The sequence below is a fragment of the Macrobrachium nipponense genome, chromosome 30, assembly GCF_015104395.2.
Source record: "Macrobrachium nipponense isolate FS-2020 chromosome 30, ASM1510439v2, whole genome shotgun sequence".
NCBI lineage: Eukaryota > Metazoa > Arthropoda > Malacostraca > Decapoda > Palaemonidae > Macrobrachium > Macrobrachium nipponense.
The window spans coordinates 10172986-10192141 of record NC_087218.1 but is presented as its reverse complement, the minus strand read 5'-3'; the positions used below and the strand labels follow the sequence as shown (position 1 = coordinate 10192141).

The 19156-nt window shown below is 39.8% G+C and overlaps 2 protein-coding genes across 2 annotated transcripts; one reads left to right on the top strand and one right to left on the bottom strand.

The window, feature by feature from the left end:
* The first annotated feature begins 641 nt into the window (after window positions 1–641).
* LOC135202265 (uncharacterized) lies at window positions 642–7945 on the top strand. The gene is made up of 4 exons (XM_064231566.1): window positions 642–1585; window positions 2432–2619; window positions 6010–6179; window positions 6878–7945. Exons 1-4 carry the CDS (start codon window positions 765–767, stop codon window positions 7085–7087), a joined length of 1389 nt encoding a protein of 462 aa, XP_064087636.1. The 5' UTR covers window positions 642–764; the 3' UTR covers window positions 7088–7945.
* On the bottom strand, window positions 7249–17138 carry LOC135202264 (uncharacterized). The gene is made up of 9 exons (XM_064231565.1): window positions 17001–17138; window positions 15105–15383; window positions 14154–14241; window positions 13908–14043; window positions 12930–13156; window positions 12045–12351; window positions 11233–11405; window positions 10019–10185; window positions 7249–9489 (listed from the first exon to the last, which is right to left on the bottom strand). Exons 1-9 carry the CDS (start codon window positions 17010–17012, stop codon window positions 9280–9282), a joined length of 1599 nt encoding a protein of 532 aa, XP_064087635.1. The 5' UTR covers window positions 17013–17138; the 3' UTR covers window positions 7249–9279.
* Window positions 17139–19156: the final 2018 nt, after the last annotated feature.

Below are 19156 nucleotides of genomic sequence, written 5' to 3'. Positions count from 1 at the left end.
AATCTCTTTCCTAAAGTCCAAAATCTCGACTTAATTAATTGAACTTCAACTTTCCTTTAGGATTTTAGGATCTTCCATTCTTCGCTCGCTGAAAGTATCAGTTATACCCACCTAATAGATGCCCAAATGATTAACTTAACCCCCTTATAATGGCGTACTTACTTACACTTGCTTTTAGGATGGCATTATTACTGGCATTGTTAATGTTAGTATTTGTAGGATGGCGTAGTATATAACCCTTTGGCGCTAACAATTTTCTGTGTGCTTCTTGTGATGTGTTGAGCCTCTTAATGGGCTGTGTGTTGGTAAACTAACTGTTGAGATATTAAAGCAGAAATAACCCCATATTTTGGAACAGCTACAAATTAACATCTGTATTTTCCTCAGTAATTACCACATCAGAATGGTGGATTTCCTTTGATGTTTACATTGTAAATGGCAAAAAGTTTCCCCTGCAATATCTTAGTTTTTCTTACCGTTTTTGCAATCTCTCCTTCCAAAGGACTATGTTGCAGTACAGATTGTTATGTCAACTAAGAGAAAACTTTTTCATTGCTATTTTGTAATCATAACCGCATCAAAGGGTAATCAAGCCTAGTTTTAAAAATATATATATTATATACACACACATATATACATATATATTCGTATGTACATTTATGCATTAACGGTTGTGGGCCGCTTTTTGAGCTTCGTGTATTGCAGAGGATGACGACCAATTCGATTCCACGACGCTTTTGCCAAACGCTCTAACCGGTGTTACCATGACGCCTCTGGCTGCTGTGCCCAGAGACAATAACGAGGCTGAAAACGAGATACCGTTGCTGCCCATCACGCCGGAGAGCGCTGGTGTCGACGTGCCCAATAACTTTATCGGCATTAACAGTATTAACCCCGAGGACGTCGACCTCGGCGCTCTGGTCGCGTTCTTCAACGCCATGAAGGAGAACAGAAACGGCATGATCACGGCGGACGATCTCAAATCCATACTAAACGGGCGTAAGCCGGGGCTGGTAACGGCTAAAGCTAGTAGCTTAACAGAAAACACTACTCCTGAACCCACCACCAAATTACCAACGACCAATACACTCCCCCCCGAAACAACTACTACTACAGCCACAGCAGAAACAACCACCACCGCTTCTGCCACCGCCTCTGAAACAACCACAACCCCTTTGACTACAACCTCTCCCTCTTCTGAAGGTCCCGCCACATTCTCGACCTTCCCTTCAAACGTAGTCTTGCAGCAGCGAACTGGAACAGCGCCTACCTTTAGAACCAGCGCCCCAGCAGCGTTCCCGGTATTCCAACAGCAGCAGGACGCCGAGCAGCTGGAACAAGAGTTCGAAGCCCAGGAAGCCCAGGAAGCTCAAGAGGCCGAATTCGAACAAGGCGAAGCACACGAGCAAGAACAAGAGCAAATGTTCATCCCCTTCCACGGTGAACAGCCACAGACTACAGATCTACTGCCATTCCTCCATCGTGCTGGCATGAACACTCAGGTCATCCGCACACAGACCCTCTCCAGCGTCCAGAGCATCATCAACTCGCTCCCCATCGGCCTCAAACCTATTGTCCTCTTCAGGTGGGTCTAGCATTTCTCTTTTATTTACATTATTTTTCAGCACTATGGTTCCCTCGAAATTGTATCTTGATTAAAAAAATAATCGTATCTTTGTAATATTTTCCAGCAAACATGTTCCATTTTTCAGCACTATATCCTCGATTAAACATATTCGTATCTTTATAATATTTTCAGCACTATGTTCCTCGATATTGATTAAAAAAAAACTGTTTTTTTTTTTTCTTTATAATATTTTCCAGCACTATAGTTCCGTCGAAATTGTATTATGATTAAAAGTGTATATAAATATGGCAGTACTGTAAGTAAGCTTTCAAGTAGTACAAGTCTGCCTTTCTGCTGTACCTACTTCGTATTGTTATTTAAGGAAATAAATGTTCATGTTTATGGCGTATATCAAAAGGCGTGACGATCCTTTGTACAAATAAGTATCCAGATATATTGCTGAGGAAATAGTTCGCATCTTCATCACAGTAAGCCTAAGCCTACCATGTCGAAACATGGATGTAAACCAAACACGAGCTAACCATGCGTTTGCCACATCTACCTGAGAGCTATGTTGATGAGCAGTGGACAGATGGAGTGCAATAGAATATAGTTATGAAGGGCTTAGTCTCGTCATGAAAACATTGTACCATTTAGATAACATTAAGGCAAGCATACTGCAGGAGATGAGTCAGTCTCATAAGAAACGTCTTTCTTATTTCATATTTAGACATAGGCTTATTTTTAACGTTTTCTCAACATAGCACACAACAGAACAAACCTTTCGGGTCTTGTTTGAACAGAAACGGGTCATTAGACCCTGAAAAAAAAAGAAAAAACAAATCAGTCAACCCTTTTTTCCAGATCCGGCACTGGCCAGCTGACGGAATTAGACGCAGGAACCCTCTTACCCCTCCGTCGGTTCGGCCGCTCGACCACCACCACCCGAGGACCGAAGAAGACGCCCGGCGTGCTCGTGACTTGCGACCTAGACGTGTCCCCTTGCGAGTTCACGCCCGTGGGCGCAAACTGGACGGTGGGATCCACTTCAAGTAAGTTCAACTGCGTTTCGTTACTCTAAAGTACTAGTTAGTGAGTTCCGTTACTCTACCGTACTAGTTTACGAGTTCTGTTACTCTATCATACTAGTTTACGAGTCTGTTACTCTATCGTACTAGTATACAAGTTCCGTTACTCTATCGTACAAGTTTACAAATTCCGTTACTCTATCGTACTAGTTTACGAGTTCCGTTACTCTATCGTACTAGTTTACGAATCCCGTTACACTACAGTACTAGTTTACGTTAACAAAGGCGTTAATCCATATCCGTGTGCCAAATGATTTGATTTTCTTCCATTTTTATCCGTAGGGTGCGAGCAATTGCATACGCCATTTCGATTTTGCCATTAATATTAATTACCTTATTTGATGCAATGTTCGGCAGACAGTTGCTGAGATAAGGGTAACTACGTTAAAATATTTACATTATAATACATAGATTGTTTGTAAAAAGCACAAGATAAGATTTTTGTTAAGTTTTAGTAAATTTGTCAGCTTGGATAACATTCTGAATGTAATTCTGTTAAAACTGTGAAATGGTATATTTTCTCTAATAAATGATAAAAAGAGTACCGCATATTATGACGTTGTTATGACGCCGCCGTAACATCATAAAGGAAAGTTAACCCTACGAGAATCAAAGAAAACGCACATTTTATTATTTTTATTTCAGATGAATATTAGTTTTATTGTTTTTTGTTTGTATTGTGTTTTTACGTTGCATGGAACCAGTGGTTATTCAGCAACGGGACCAACGGCTTTACGTGACTTCCGAATCACGTCGAGAATGAACTTCTATCACTAGAAATACATATCTCTTACCCCTCAGTGGAACGCCCGAGAATCGAACTCGCGACCACCGGGGTGGCAGGCCAAGACCATACCGATCACGGCACTGAGGCGCTTTATTAGTTTTATTGGATGGCAGCATGTGGTTTAGTACTGTAAAGCAGTACTACCTATCGCAGCTTTATCCACGCAAAATACACTCAAATTCACAGTGGATTACAAATAATAAAGAAATACGATCAGAAAACGTGAACTTTACCTTTCGTTTGCTATTTGATTTCTCCTCTTGTCTCTCTCCTTGAGGATCTTCATGGCCTAATTTATTCGTCTTCCTTGAGCCAGTTAACCAATACTACGTGGGTGTTAATTCTTTATTTTTATCTCCATGTTAAAAAAACTAACTGTTCCTTAACCGGAAACGTGTTTTGTTTCAGTACATTAAGCGCTCCCCCCCACCCACACCTTTCTGCTATCCCCATGCTTTAACAGTAGCCTACATAAGTCTTATAGGCCTATACTATGGCCGAAGTCCTGTGTTCAAGTCATGTAGGCCTATGTTGATGAAGATCTACAGGTCAGTATTGCTGGTCTATAGGTTTATATTGCTACAGCATGCAGGCCTATGATGCCTCTACACCCAATAGCCTACGAAGTCGTTAAATATAGGCCAATATATACCCAATAGCCTACGAAAGTCGTGTATACAGGTTAATATTCACCCAATAGCCTACGCAAGTCGTTTATATATAGGCCAATAATAACACAATAGCCTACGAAAGTCGTATATATAGGCCAATATTAACACAATAGCCTATGAAGGTCGTATATAGACTAATATTCACCCAATAGCCTACGAAAGTCTGTATATATAGGCCAATATTCACCCAATAGCCTACAGAAGTCGTATATATAGGCCAATATTGTCAAAATCTTATAGTTCTTATATATAGATAAATATTTTCAAAGTCCTATAGGTCTACGTTACTCTAAAGTCATGTAGGCCTTTGTTGTTGAAGATTATGGGTCAGAGTTGCTAAAGTCTTCTAGGTTAAATTGCTAAAGCACTGTCGGCCTACGCTGCTTTAGTATGTAGGCCTTTACACCCAATAACCTACAAAAGTGACCCAATATTCCCAGAGTCCTATAGGCCTATGCTTTTGAAGATCTACACCTCAGTATTGCTAAAGTCTTATAGGTTTATATTACTAAAGCACTGTCGGTCTATCTTGCTGAAGTATATATATATAGGCCTGTAATTCAGTCTAAATATCGTTTCCCATAGGCCTCCATTATCAAGGTTATCACCTTTATGCATTCAATAAATTACTTTAAATAGATTTAAGTTACCTTAATTACATGGAAACCTAAAACTCACTCATCCTTGGTATTCGACGTGTCAATCGAGACATCGCTCGATCTACTTCTGCTTCGTGATCGGCGTAAACTGCCATTCTTTGATGAATATTTGGTCATTATTATATAAACACTTATATAAATATGCAAATGACCTAGAATTTAGGTACACTTATATAAATATGCAAATGACCTAGAATTTAGGTAATGAAGTCATGTCCACGTTTCGGCAACATTTCAACTAAGAACTAGTGTGGAGTGCGTAGCCTACCGCTATGCTTTGGGCAGCAAATTGTTAAGATTGTGACGCATGAGGTCAGCGCGCTCATGATTTTATTTAAAACACCTTTTCTGATCAGGATTAACAGTACTAGTACACTATTCATCCTAATTCTGATAACCGTCAGTGCACATCACGGGGTGGAGACTGTAGCAGTCATTACCAGTGTTTGCAACGTTCCATCAGCCTATTTTCACTCGCTTTTTAGCCCTTCAGTACCACCGTTTTAGTTTCCCTTTCTTCCTAGTCTTGCTGTTTAACCTCTCTACACCTTCACCTCTATATCCTTTTACAGTATTTCATTACAATTTTCCGGACCTTTTAATCTCGCTGTTCAACCAATCTATCTCTCCTTCTTTAGTCCCTTAAGCACTAATGGCTGAAGTACCCAAGTGCTTGGCTGTTTAGCCTAAATTTCAATATTTTATTCATGGTAAGCCAGAGTAACTAGTTCTGCTACGCCACTTAATTATGGGCTTCTTGATAAACATGTACTGCTATGCGCTATACCTGTGTTGAGATTGTGATATATGTTGGTACTTGGAGACAAATGAACAGATAATTTTTATTCTATAAGGTATTAAGTACTGTATGGCTTGTACAAATAATAATAAAATTAAGATACTCATGCCATTTTTTAAAAATTATATACATAATAGATGCTCAAGGCAAAAGCAAGGGCTACATGCTTGCCATGCCCTATATACAATATATATATAGACATATGTAGATATATACATACATATACACACACACACATATATATAATACACCCATGCCATTTAAAAAAAATCACTCATAATATATACTTAAAATCAGATGCCAGGGCTACATGTTTACCATACCCTGTATAATATATATATATATATATATATGTGTGTGTGTGTGTGTGTGTATACTATATGGATAACCACCCAGCAAGAAGTCTACTTAAATGCTGACATTTTCCTATCCTATCAGGCGAAGGACGGTTCGCGCAGGCCATCCTAGATCAAGGCGAAGGAACCCAGCTACTGTTCCAGAAACTGATAGCGCCTCCCAGCACAGAGAGCGTCTGCGTGGCTGTTTCCCATCGACGCGACTTAGAAGAAGGAGGCTCCCTTGCAAACGCAACCATTCCTGAACTTATGGTAGGCCCATTTAGAATCCAGTCGACTGCTGGTTGGTCTATTGATTTTCGTTAAAGTGTGTCACGGTGTCAATGTTTCATATAAATGTGATATTGTAGCAATCCCAGATCATGTGGTTAAGCATTACTCTCTTTATAATTGTCTTCAACTATGATATCCCATTTTATGTCCATTTGAATAACGCTTATTTTATGATAATCTTATTTCGTCAAAATTGTCTGCACCTTCTACGTTTCTTAATCGAATCTTTTACAGGTAGAATACCTTTGATCAGATGAAACAATAATATTTGCAAATGAATATAATCACAATATCATGGTTCTTACATTTTCAAGGAATGAACACAGTGGCTGAAGTAATTCTTTCTGTATATATTTCAATATCGGGCCCAAAAATTGGTTCTGCATAGCCAAACCTCCAGTATTAGATGAAGTAAAATCACCTAATCATTTCATATGAATGGAAATAATGGCCGACTATAAGTTCAGGCGACTGAATATACATTTTTCTTGGTGGTCCTTCTAACGTTGCAGCATCTTGCATTGTCATTATTATCGTACTTCACTGACATCAGATAACTTTTTAAAAGTCTATTACACGCTAATGAAGGCGATGAAAGTCGAAAACCTGTTGATCGGATAGACGAACGTCTGTAGACCTAACACAAAATTATACTCCTCTTCTCGTTGTTCTTTTAGGTGGGCGTTATGCCAATAGGAGGCGAGGTCATTCGCGAAAGCTTGGGCGGCGCCCCTGGGATGTGGGAGATGAGCAGAGTGTCCTTCAGCAACGTCAAGACGTCCTTCCTTGTCGTGATGACCGTAGCCCCTGCTAGTGACAGAGCCACCGTAGCTGTAGACGCTCTGCAGATCACAGATGGTCTCTGCTGTATGTCAGGTGTATGTTAGAACGAGAATCACACGAAAATTGTGCGTGAACGTTTACTATATGTTATCAGTGATTCTCAGCTTGTGTGTGTGTGTGTTAGCGTGAGTGAGAGAGTGCGTATACGTGTCTGTCTTGTATAATTTGACCGTGGCTTGTTTATTCATTAAGCAAAAAAAGGCGCTTATTTTTTTAAAAAGAAATATGATGCTTGAAAAAGACAAATTTTTATCCAAGACGACAAACCACTTTACGAAATGTCCAATACCCGAAAACCATTCTAAACATATCCTTAATCCCGTAGTAGGTACATAGAATTTCAGACATCTGCTAGGACCTGATCACTCGGTAGCCACCGGTCTTAAACCAAAAATTTCGAACAGATTCGAAATATCACTTTTCTAGACGATCAAAAGCAAATTGCAAGTGTCTACGACAGCACTGTAATATCGCGGATGAATGAAAGCTTCGTTAAATACATGGCCGCTTGTGATTTCTTAAGTTTATGATCAGAAATATATGTTCAAACCGCAGTATGTATGAGAGCAGGGGGGATTCAGAAGTCACCGACGAAGAAGCCTATGACAATGATTCTTTGTTATCCTTGCATCACGCCAACTGGCTCCTTTCTGAGGTAATTTTTTCTTCATTAGGAGGCCTCAAAGGCGGTTAACATCACGTTTCATCAAGAAGAGTGTTGGTTACTTCGTGCAAAATTTGTTGCAGAGTTGCCAGAAATCGCTGTCGAGTCGAATGCACCGAAAACAATAGAACCATTGGATGCGTCGTTGAATGGTTGTATTTGATCTTGTATGTTTATTGTGGACCTGTTGACAGTATTATTTATTTTTATGCCCAAATAAACTACGTTTAAAGACTTAGCCGAGTAGTTTTACTCAATTCCTCAATTATTTATTTATTCTAACTTTTCTATGCTCAGTATTACTCTACGTTTGTAGTACTAGTCTGTTGAGGCAGTTTACAATGGTTAACTTTTATTGTGAGAAAGTGGCATTAGCCGAGTGATAACCAATCCCCTTCGATCCAACTTGGAGGCATGCTAAGGTTGTGCACTCTCATGGAATAGTTCATAGTGGAAGAAATGTTGGAAAATCTAACGGACAAGAGATTTCTCACATTCTGATATGTTGTTTAGTTTGTGTTGCTGTATAGCAAGCAACCATGGAGTTTTCGGTTGAATATTATTCTTATAGTTACTGGAAATACGGCATTAAGACACTGAACTTGTATTTACACCTTTTCATGCAATTCAAGCTGCAGGTGTAAGTGTAACAAATAATAGGTTGAATTGTGTTGTGGCGGACCAAGGCCGACACAAGGAACTGTTTCTACCAGTATGAATTTTATGAAAAATATTATCAAATGCTACTTTACCTCGTCACTACGCTTACTTATTATCATATTTTACCGGGCATTCGTTAATCTTAGGATTATTTTTTATCCTACATAAAATCCTATAATTCTTGTTGTCTCATAATTCAAGACATTCATCGGAAATGTTGTAGTGGAGTCACCCTTTTGGCAAGTCTAGACCATTCCCTCCATTTCATCCTGCTAAGCAGTTTAAGTTTTACTTCAAAATACTCTACTACATTTGGGGGGAAATGGCTGGCTTTTAATGTGGGCTGGTGTGTCTTTTGGGAAGACAAGTTCTAGGGCTCTAGGCCGAGGGCATGACAGCCTTCGCGTGGATGAGCCAAACCACCAGTTACTGCCCGGCTGCACTGCCAAATCACCTGCACAGTAGCGTGGACAGTGTCATCTTTCATGGATAGTGATAGTGACCCACAAGTGTTTTAAGCCATTGTGCATCCCATACACCTTTGCGGTATTTGGTAAGATTTTTTTCCCTGCATTGAAACCCTGCTACGCGCACTTCGATTTCATATAGCTGTCATTATAACCACTACAACTCCATCACCATAATCATGGCTTAAAAGACGCTAAATCGTGGATGAGGCACAGAAAAAATGCAATGACAATAGTTTTCATTATAAGCATATAATAATGGGTTCTATTGCAAAGGGAACAAGCGTCCATAATTTTTTTTTACATTAATGAAAGCATTCTTTACATCAGTCGTGATGGTTATATGTTAAGATTCTTGACAAATGACGATCAACAATGTTAATTCTTTTCATTCACGACACTGAACACAAAATCAATTCCTTACTTACAGTACAAAGACTTAGCTTTAACATAACCCAGATATGCAGCACCGTCCATCAGTGACCAGTATTGCATCGATAGCTACAGTTGCCAAATTCGAAACAGGGCCAACGTTCACAATCACGAGGGAAGAGACCTTCAGATTATTGATGGTGACCACTCCCATCTCCCATAGTCCCGCGGTACCGCCCAAGGTCTTGCTGATAACTTGGCCGCCCGTGGGCAGGACACCAATCTGGAAGGGAGATGGGTAAAATGCCGATAATATTCTATAAACTATCAGATCGTTTTTATATGAATTGAATGTAAAATTTAGAGGCCAAGCACTGAGACCTGTGAGGTCATTCAGAGCTGAAACGGAAATTGACAGTAAAGGGTTTGAAAGGTGTAACAGGAGGAAAATCTCAAAGCAGTTGCAATAAGTCATATCTGTTAGGGTGGAAAGTAAAAGGGAAGAAAGAGAACATGAACGGAGATACAGTACAAGGAATGAAAGGGGTTGCAGCTAGAGGCCAAAGGCACGCTGCAAAGAAACTTATGTAATGCCTACAGTGGACCGCATGGGGTGCACTGACGTCACTAGCCCCCTAATGGGGTTTTATGCATGAAATTGGGCTATAAAGACCCGCGTTAGGGGACATAGTAGTTGTTGGACAGCCAGATGGACGAAAATGACGACAGTGCTCCCCCTTAAGAGAAATAAACTGATGCAATAACCTCATCTAGACCAGACCCGAAGGAAGCAGACCCCAATCCTAACTTACCGAGAGTTCTGGAAGCGTGCTGTTGATATAATTCGCCTCTATCAGCTGACGACGATGGGATACGCTGATGCAGAGGCTATCCGTCGTGGGGGCAGGCACGGGGGTCTGAACCATCAGGAGGGCCCTCTCTCCAACTCGAAGGCTGGTTTCTGTGTAGCTTCCCTCGCCTTAAAAAAAAAAAAAAAAAAAAAAAAAATGAACTGGAGTGCACCTACCTCCCTCTCTCTCGCCGTTACAGGACAATACAAGATACAAAGTTTATAATGCAAAAATAATGTATACGACGAGAGAAGAGAGAAGTCAAAACCTTACTACCTGCAGTTTCTTGAGTACGTTTTTCGAAACCAGAGAGAGAGAGAGAGAGAGAGAGAGGAGAGAGAGAGAGAGAGAGAGAGAGAGAGAGTGTATCACAGGTAAAAAAAAAAAAAAAAAAAAAAAAAAAAAAAAAAAAAAAAAAAAAAAAAAAAAAAAAAAGTCACATTAATATTTCCTATATGGTCACCCCCGTCGGGGATAGCCGTTAAAACATGAGCAAAAGACTGTAAATATCATAGAGCTAAAGAACCTCCCACCGCAAGAAATATTTGAATTTTTCCTGTGACTTTATTACGGGCCACTATAAATTAATGTGACTTTTTTCCCCGTTACTAGCCACAATTGTGACTATTTCCCCCGTGACGTTGTTGCCAGTAACCAGTTATTTTTAATTCTAAGCATTAATATTGACTTAACTCACATTGGGTACATAACTATAGTAGATTCACATAAACCGTGCATCTGATGTCTAGGCCAGTCCCTTACGACGCTCCTGATTGGCTGTTGATAAGCCAATCACAGGAATGTTAAGTGGAAACTCTCAGTCTCTGTAGATAGTTCACATAGGCAGGATGGATGGTCCACCTCTCCTGAGGGATACTTTTGAAAGACTTATACCTTAGGAGAGGTGGAACATACATCCTGCTTATATGAACTCTCCTCGAGAGAGAGTGTGCTTTCAGCCTTGTGACTGGCTTATCAACAGCCAATCAGGAGCGTCGCAAGGGACTAGCCTAGACATCAGATGCACGGTTGACGTGAATCTCCTATAACACCAGCGACCATTCAAACATGAATGGTAGACATCTACCAAAATCTTGCCCACACACCCACTGTCAATCCTGAACCTTCACCTAATGTTATAATCTGCAAAAGCATAATTAAAGCAAAAGACTTACTAGGCCCATGAGCTACGGACCAGTTGCCACCGACCCGTATGAATTCACATGGAGAGACGTCCAAATCGCACAGCAAGAGTTTTCGCGGTTCTTCTCTCGGTGGCGCCTCCTGAGTCTTATTCTGTGGAAGTAACGTATCGGCATCGAGCTCCATAAGTTTGCCAGATCTAGTCCTGCGTTAAGAAATCATTCACACATCAGCTGGTATCAGCAAAACTTGGATGCTATAAATGTAACTATTGTTGTGGCTTCCTCTTATGTAGCCCTCCATTGTAGTACACGAATCCAGGCAAAATTGTCACACAAAAAAAGGTTACAATAATCTTAACTATATGGATAGTGAGCCCCAAGGGTGTTAACCCGGTACGTATCCACCTTTGTGGCGTGTTTAGACCATACGTTGGTTTAGTCAAGGTATATAGAATAAGAGACCATTCTATATACCTTGGGTTTAGTAAAAGCTCGTTGGGTATTTCCGTATAAAAAATAAAAAATGACTGGAAATATCATAAAGATAATGACCCCCAAGAAGTATTGTGAATTTTCCCTCGTGACTTTATTAATGGCCACCATAAATTAATGTGACTTTTCCTAGACAAAAAAAAGTGGTTTTTTTCTTGTGATTTTTTTACCAGCCATTTATACACACATGAAAGGTACTGTAACCGGCCTCCAGCAGTTTAATCACCAACTTTATTCAGAATGTTTAAAAGGCCATTGACCTCTACGACAATGTCGAAAGAGATCGAAGAATATAAAAATATACAGAGTGTATTACGAGAAACAAAAAGATGATGGGCAGACATTCTCACCTGTACAGAATGATGGGCCGATAACCTGGCGGGAGCACCTCGTCCCTTATTTTCTGGATGGTCTTTGCGGAGGAAGCTCGGATGACCTGGGCAGTTTTGCCGATTTTCTTCAAGAATGGAATCAGATCCTTCAGCAGCGTTCTTTCATCGTCAAGAGGCTGATCTGGGAAGTGCGAAGCCTCTCCTTCAAACATCTCAAAGTCAGATTCTCTTCTCTGTCTTAAATGTGCCGTGGTATCTCCGCCTTGGTCAAACTGACTGACTAGATTCAGCCTTGGTGGAGCTGATGAGGACTCCGATATGGGCTCTAAGAGTTAAAATAAAGACAGTCTAGTAAGACACAGCTGATACGAAAATGAATTATTGGCGCTAAGAGTTAAAATACAGTTTTGTAAGACTTCTGATACAAAAACTATTTCAAACAGAAAACTTGAGACGAAGAGGCCAGGCTAATGGACCTAATGGTCTAATTTGATTTTTGAAAATTTGGCAAAAAATTCAAGCAATGAGGGCTCTGTTATATCTAATTACTTTTAGATATTTCAGCATCTTTACTTACTACCCAGATGTCAAGATTAAGGAGTCTTGCCTCCCACAAAACCTAGGCAATGCACAGAGCTAAGGTGAGTTTACACTAGGCTTCACCCCATGCTGCATGCCAAAGACTCGTCAACTCCTCCCAAATTCTTGTTAGCCCAGGCGACTGGACTGCTCATAATGGTGAGTTAGTGGTGTGGCGTGACACTTGATGAGCAGTCCAGTAGGCAGGGCTAACAATAATTTAGGGAGGAGTTGGTGACGGGTCTTACACATGCAGCGTGGGGTGAAGCCTAGTGTAAACTCACCTTAACACTCACATGCTGCCCAGCTCAGACAAGTACTTACCACAGAGTCCAGGGTACCTGGCCGAACAGGCAGTGTCTTTTGGACAAGCAGAGCAAGGATCTCCTGGCTGGTACATCTCGCTTGAAAGGATGTTCCCGCCTGGCCCATAATTGCAGGTGTAGATCTTCTTCCACCACCCGTTATCCAGGAACATGCCAAACCCGCATCCGATTTTGTGAGTGTCCCACCACACCATTTGCGTGTACCGGCTCACATTCATTGAAAACCTTTGTGAGTACGAGGAAAAAGAGGGTAGCGTTGGACTCAGCGTTTCAGTGACGCTATTTTTGCTATCTAGTTTTCCCACTGAATTCTTCCGATAAAGTAACATCTAAGAACAAAATTGAGACTAACTACTATAACTGAAATTGACAAATAAGACAAACTTTATATGATTTGGCATGCTGGGTAAATCAGATGGGTAAATCAGATTGCGAAATGAGAACTTTCCCAGTGCCATTTAAAAGCTAGTACTACCTGTGATATCTGCCATACGTAAATTAATCAACTGTACCATAAAATTTTCTCATTTCATTAAAAATATATAATTTATGAAATTAATGTAAAAGACGGAAAGCAATGCAGCTATTTCCGAATGATGTCACTAATACTTCAGTCGATGGAACTCTGAAAAAAAAGCACTCTCTAACATCCCTAAAAAGCGTTCGAAGTGTATGACACTTACTGAAAAGGAATGGAATAGCGAGCTTAGGCCAAAGGCCAAGCACTGGGACCTTTGAGGCTATTCACCGCTGGAAAGGAAATTGGGAGTAGGTAAGTTTGAAGGGTGTAACAGGAAGAAAACCTCGCAGTTGCACTATGAAATAATAGTTATGGTGGATAGCAAGATGGAATCAAAGATAACAAGAATGGAGGTACGGCAAAAGAAATGAAAGGGGTTGCAGCTAGGGGCCGATGGGACGCTATAAAGATAATTTGGTAATAATGACCTAATCCGTCCACGGAGATCACACTTACTGGAACAAGTTGACGTGATTAGGTTCGAAATGCGTCACCTCGTGGTACCAGGTCTTCACTACGCGTGACCAAGTAATTTGGGCATTAAACTTGTTCTGATAGATCACGAGCAGATTTTGGCCAACACCGAATCTTGCTGAAATAGGGATACATTATACTAGGGCATTTTATTTTTTATTTTTTTCAAGCCCCTGTTTTAGAGGGAACAAACCTATACCGATCAAGTTAATGAACTAGTCTACTTACACACACGACGGCAGTCTACGCATTCCTTGCCGAAAATACATTGGTCCGCATCTCGCTGGGCTATGATGGCCAGTTCATCGTCCCATTCCTGAAAGATGTATACCTCAGGAGAGGTAGAACATACTAGATCCTATCCATGTGAACTCTCTCGAGAGTGTTTCCAGCCCTGTGATTGGCTATCAACAGCCAATCAGGAGCGTCGTAAGGGACTGGCTTAGACATCAAATGCACGGTTGATGTGAATCTACTTTAGTGCCCTTGTACCCACGTATAACTTATCTGCTAACCAACTATTGGCAGTTGGGATTAGACCTATATATTTTTCCGTAACGTTCGAACAGACTTTTGAACCCTAAAATTATGTTTTCCTATACTGGTATCATCTCTCAGTGACAAAAGCATTCGTTAACCTTATGACTTAGAGCTGCATATACGTTTATTTCGTATAAAACTACTGAATCCTCATGCCCATGTTATTAACGTGGGCTTCGGTCCTTTTGACCTCTTAAGTTTCCTATCCAAGGTATATTATTACCCAATATAAGCTAATTATCTGAATTACAAAACACAATCTACGCTAATTATCTGAATTACAAAACACAATCTACGCTAATTATCTGAATTACAAAGAAAGAATAAAAAAAATCTTCACAAGAGAGTACATTAATAACTGTCTTTGAGTAGCCAGTATTAATTTTGTAAGCAATAGTACAATTATTATGGTTTTTTTAAAAAGTGATAAAAAACCTAGTAAAAAAAAACCAACTACTGTTTTTGAGTAATACTACAATTATAACCTAGTACTAAAATTTTTTTTAAAGCCTAGTTAATAACAATAAAAATCCATGGCAATTTGTAAATATTGTAGGTATATATTTTTTTCAATATTTTGTAACATCTTACTTATGTAAATATGTAATATTTTTCTAATAGAAAAAAAAAAAACTTTACCATCATCATCATATTGGAGGCATGGGGCTGGGGTCCCGTCGCCCCCCTGGTCTCCCTACCCATCGCCACTTGCGACCTGAACGTATTGTGGAAGTCGACGATGGTCGCCGCGTCCTTGGGCGTCACGCCCCTGTACTGCACCTGGTTCCCGCAGGATTTGCCGACGTTCTCGTGAGGGCACAAGGAGTGGAGTGGGGTGAAGCTGCAGTAGGGGGATGTCGACTGCAACAACGCTAGTGGAAACCACAACAACAGAAGCCAAGTCCTTTGGTTTAACGCCTGTTTCGATGAGAAGAAATGCCAAGTCAGTCGTGTGGAGAAGGTGGTTCCTCGGAGGTATGGCCTCTCTCTCTCTCTCTCTCCTCTCTCTCTCTCTCTCTCTCTCTCTCTCTCTTCCTTGTTGTTTTCGATCAAGCTGACCTTGTTTCAACACGGGCTCTTGCTCACCGAGCAGCCCGTAACTATTCTCTCCCTCAAATTTCAAATTTACGGAGATTCAGTCTAGGGCCGGTAATAAAGTCACAGGAAAAAAAAAGTCATAATTTTCTTTAGGGGAAAAAAAAGGTTACAATTTATGGTGGCAAAGGAAAAAATTCACAATTTTCGTTAGGGAATATTAAGTCGCAATTGATGGTGGCAGGGAAAAGTAAATTTTCTCTAGGAAAAAAATCAATTTAAGGTGGCCGATAATTCGTTAGGTTAGGTTGAGTTGAAGGTTAAGATCGTGGCTTTTTTCCCCGACTTTTTTTTCTATGACTTGACCTGGATTCAACGTTTCTATAACTATGTGCCTAGGTTCTTATAATGTCAGCATAATAGTTATCATTAATACAATTGAATTATAATTATTACTACAATAGAAATATGTCTACACGTCCTTAGCCAAAAGTTACACACAAAATCATCAACGGCACTTTTAATACTTTGATGCCAAATCAGCGTTAAAAAAATTATTTCATGTACGTAAAAGGAATGATTATAGCTATCAAGTTGACAATTACAGCGGCGAAGGTTCAAACAGGTTTTGGGCGGTAGGAAGGGGCCAAAACTTGGTGCTACCATGCGCACCCTTTTGGAGCATGGTACTACACCTGCAGCACAAGATTCATTAACTACCAAAACCTAACTTTTCCTGCTAAACTTAAAATTAATAATAACTGTTATTCGAAGTCTCATTGTCTAGCTTGCTGTCGTGTGCGTGATCTTACTTGTAGTTCCTATCAGGTTATCACAATAACCATTATATTTTAAATAGATAAGTTTCGGCAGAATTTTCCTTGCGTATTGGTACACTGTTTCGCCGTTTTTAGTACTAGCCCTTAGTAGCACCAGGGGTTGTTATTGTTTGAGATTAAGTTGGCCTTATGCCAGCCTCGGGAATCTAATGTGATAAAATGCATTTAATGACATTTGACACCCGACGGGCAAGTACTAAACAAGGCGAAACAGTGTAGAAACACGCAGGTAGACCGCCTACTGAAGTAGCACCAACCAGTCCTTCGTCAACACAATTACATTGCCATGTTTCGTCCTTGTGTGTTCCATGAAGAACCGCTGCAAGCAACTTAATCCTTTTGATTCATTTTTCCATAATAGGCGATAGCCTTTTAACTTTCACTATTCAAGACCAACTCAAACTTCCGTTCTAATGCAACGGGAAGGTGCACAACACATCGAGTACTGAAGTGCACTTTCACGAACATGAAAATGTTTACGTGGCTTTGAATGAGTTTATATAAATTTATCGAATATGCAATTACTTCTAATACATATCACTAGCCATAACTGCGACGATCTCGAATGTCAGCACACACAGAGTAACAGCACTATTTGGCACATGAGTACTAGGCCTAGATCTTAATTGCCACAAGCTATGACCCGAGTTGCATCACTCACCATACTTTCCATATTAACATATAAAAAAAACGCGTTGAACTAAGGCACTGAGGATATCTGGAAAATTTCCGTGTACTGAACACTTCAGTACGGAGCAAACTGAATCTGGAAGGATTGTTTTCAAAATGAGAAGGTACAGCGGTACAAGTCTGGCGGGAACGACCGTAAGGTGTAACGAGCCCCGAACAAAAGACTAGTACCAGTATTCGGAGTTGACTGTGGTGGGTAGTTATTATTAAAATAATGGTGCCCTCACGGAAAGGGCAGTTAGTATTGATATGATATACTGATGAAAACCCCTGCGTAAGTCATATTATCGTAGACAAAAATTAGCGAAAAAAAAATGTACTCACAACGCTTGAAAGCTAAGTAGGCCTAACAGCTCCTCTTGAGTCATATACAACATCGAGTTTACCGATGTGCATGAACAGTTAATGGGACAAAGATTTTGAAACTAAATTAAATAAAAAAAAATGAAGTGAACTTTCGGAGTTTCTCCCTGTAAATATATAAATCTGCAACTCGTTTTAATCAGGTGGGCTTGCTTTGACTAGCTAGCAAGTTCTTATTTCTTGTTAATAAATTCAGAGGAGACGATTCGTGTGGCCTCCATGATTAAGGATGAAAAATAAAATGTTGCGTTTTCAATATACCTGTTTCGGAAGCCAAAAACCTTTTACCAATAACATTAAAAAGTGTATTTTTAGGGAGGAGCCATCTATAACAACCTCCTATATACATGTAGGCTACTGGTGACAAATCTACAGAAATAGCTTCGTGTACGTGAACACCTGAAGGTAATATTATGCACGAGGACTTTTCATTTAAATGACTTACTATTTTAATTTATTCTATAACCGAAAAGCAATATTCCATATATATATATATATATATATATATATATATATATATATATATATATATATATTTATACACACACACACACACACACATATATGTACCACATAAGTGAATAGTACTAACACCATTTTGAATTTTGTTCGGACATCCCAAACCTTAATCCGAGTCGCATTCAAATTTCTGAGCGGTTTATTTTCGCCTTACTGGAAATAGTGGCTAATTAACAGTACCTCCAATAAAAGCACCCGACTTTATGACATAATTCGATTTTGAATGGCCGGATAATTACCGAATCCTTGGTCAGTAGGCCTAAGTAAATGTTCATTCTCCTCCCTTGCGCTGTCTTGAGTTAGTGTTGCCAACTCGAAGGCAATGTGTCATCTCAGTGTATATATTTCATGATGATGATAGCTTTTGCCTTATCTGCTTTTGAAATATATCGTACTTTCAGTGAAAATTTAATCAGGTGTTCATCCTCATTCTACATATAAAAGAAATAAAACTATAACTTTGACCTTTCTCTTAAATCTAGTCATTCTGTTGACCAAAATGTGAAGCAAACCTCGTTGTTTCTTATCGTTGACGTTGACAAATGATCTTGATTAGCTAAACGAGTTGAGAGACTACTTATTGTAGGTTCACTTTGCTCATTTAGTTTGGAGTTATGTACAGCCCCCTCCGCAGAGATTATTTCCTCTCTGGCGGGCCCTTGTATGTACGTTTTCAAAGTAAGTTGCTTCTTATATTTTACAATTGTCTCTTACTGTTGTCTCGTTAGTATCGTAACTCCTGTAGAATAGGAGAGTCTTTAGTTCTTTTTTAAACTGGCTTTTCTCTTTGTATGATCTTCACTTCGGGCGGTATTTTGTTGCATAGTCCTAGTGCGCAATGTTTAAATGCTCTCACCTGACTTACTGTTTGTTCTAGGCCTAAAGAAACTTAAGCAGTTTTTCAGATATGTTGGTTCACCATATTTTATTGCTTCAAAGACTTAAGAAGTATTTTTGTATTCTATTCTTGCTTTTGCAGGGAGGCAATGTACCTCAATTAGTGCTGGGGTTATTCTATCAATGGTAACGTGATCCTTTGATTAATCTGGCGGCTCTATTACACGCACCCTTCAAGTTTATAAATATTCGAGGTAGGTAGGACTATCGGCTATCCTGGTCTTGAAACTGAATACGTTACTTAATTATGTAAATTGTCACATTATTTATAGTTCTCCTATTTGTCTTGGACACTAGTGCAATTATGGTTAAAAACCCTATCAAGTGACCCATGTGACGAAGAGAGTC

Bases quoted from the DNA above. Each gene is read 5' to 3' on its own strand.
- LOC135202265 (XM_064231566.1), top strand. From the start codon at position 765: ATGACGCCTCTGGCTGCTGTGCCCAGAGACAATAACGAGGCTGAAAAC. The intron at 2,620-6,009 runs GTAAGTTCAACT...CTATCCTATCAG, and splicing joins GACGGTGGGATCCACTTCAA to GCGAAGGACGGTTCGCGCAG. The intron at 6,180-6,877 runs GTAGGCCCATTT...TTGTTCTTTTAG, and splicing joins CAACCATTCCTGAACTTATG to GTGGGCGTTATGCCAATAGG.
- LOC135202264 (XM_064231565.1), bottom strand. The intron at 14,044-14,153 runs GTAAGTAGACTA...TCCCTATTTCAG, and splicing joins CGTAGACTGCCGTCGTGTGT to CAAGATTCGGTGTTGGCCAA. The intron at 10,186-11,232 runs GTAAGTCTTTTG...TTTTTTTTTAAG, and splicing joins GTCCGTAGCTCATGGGCCTA to GCGAGGGAAGCTACACAGAA.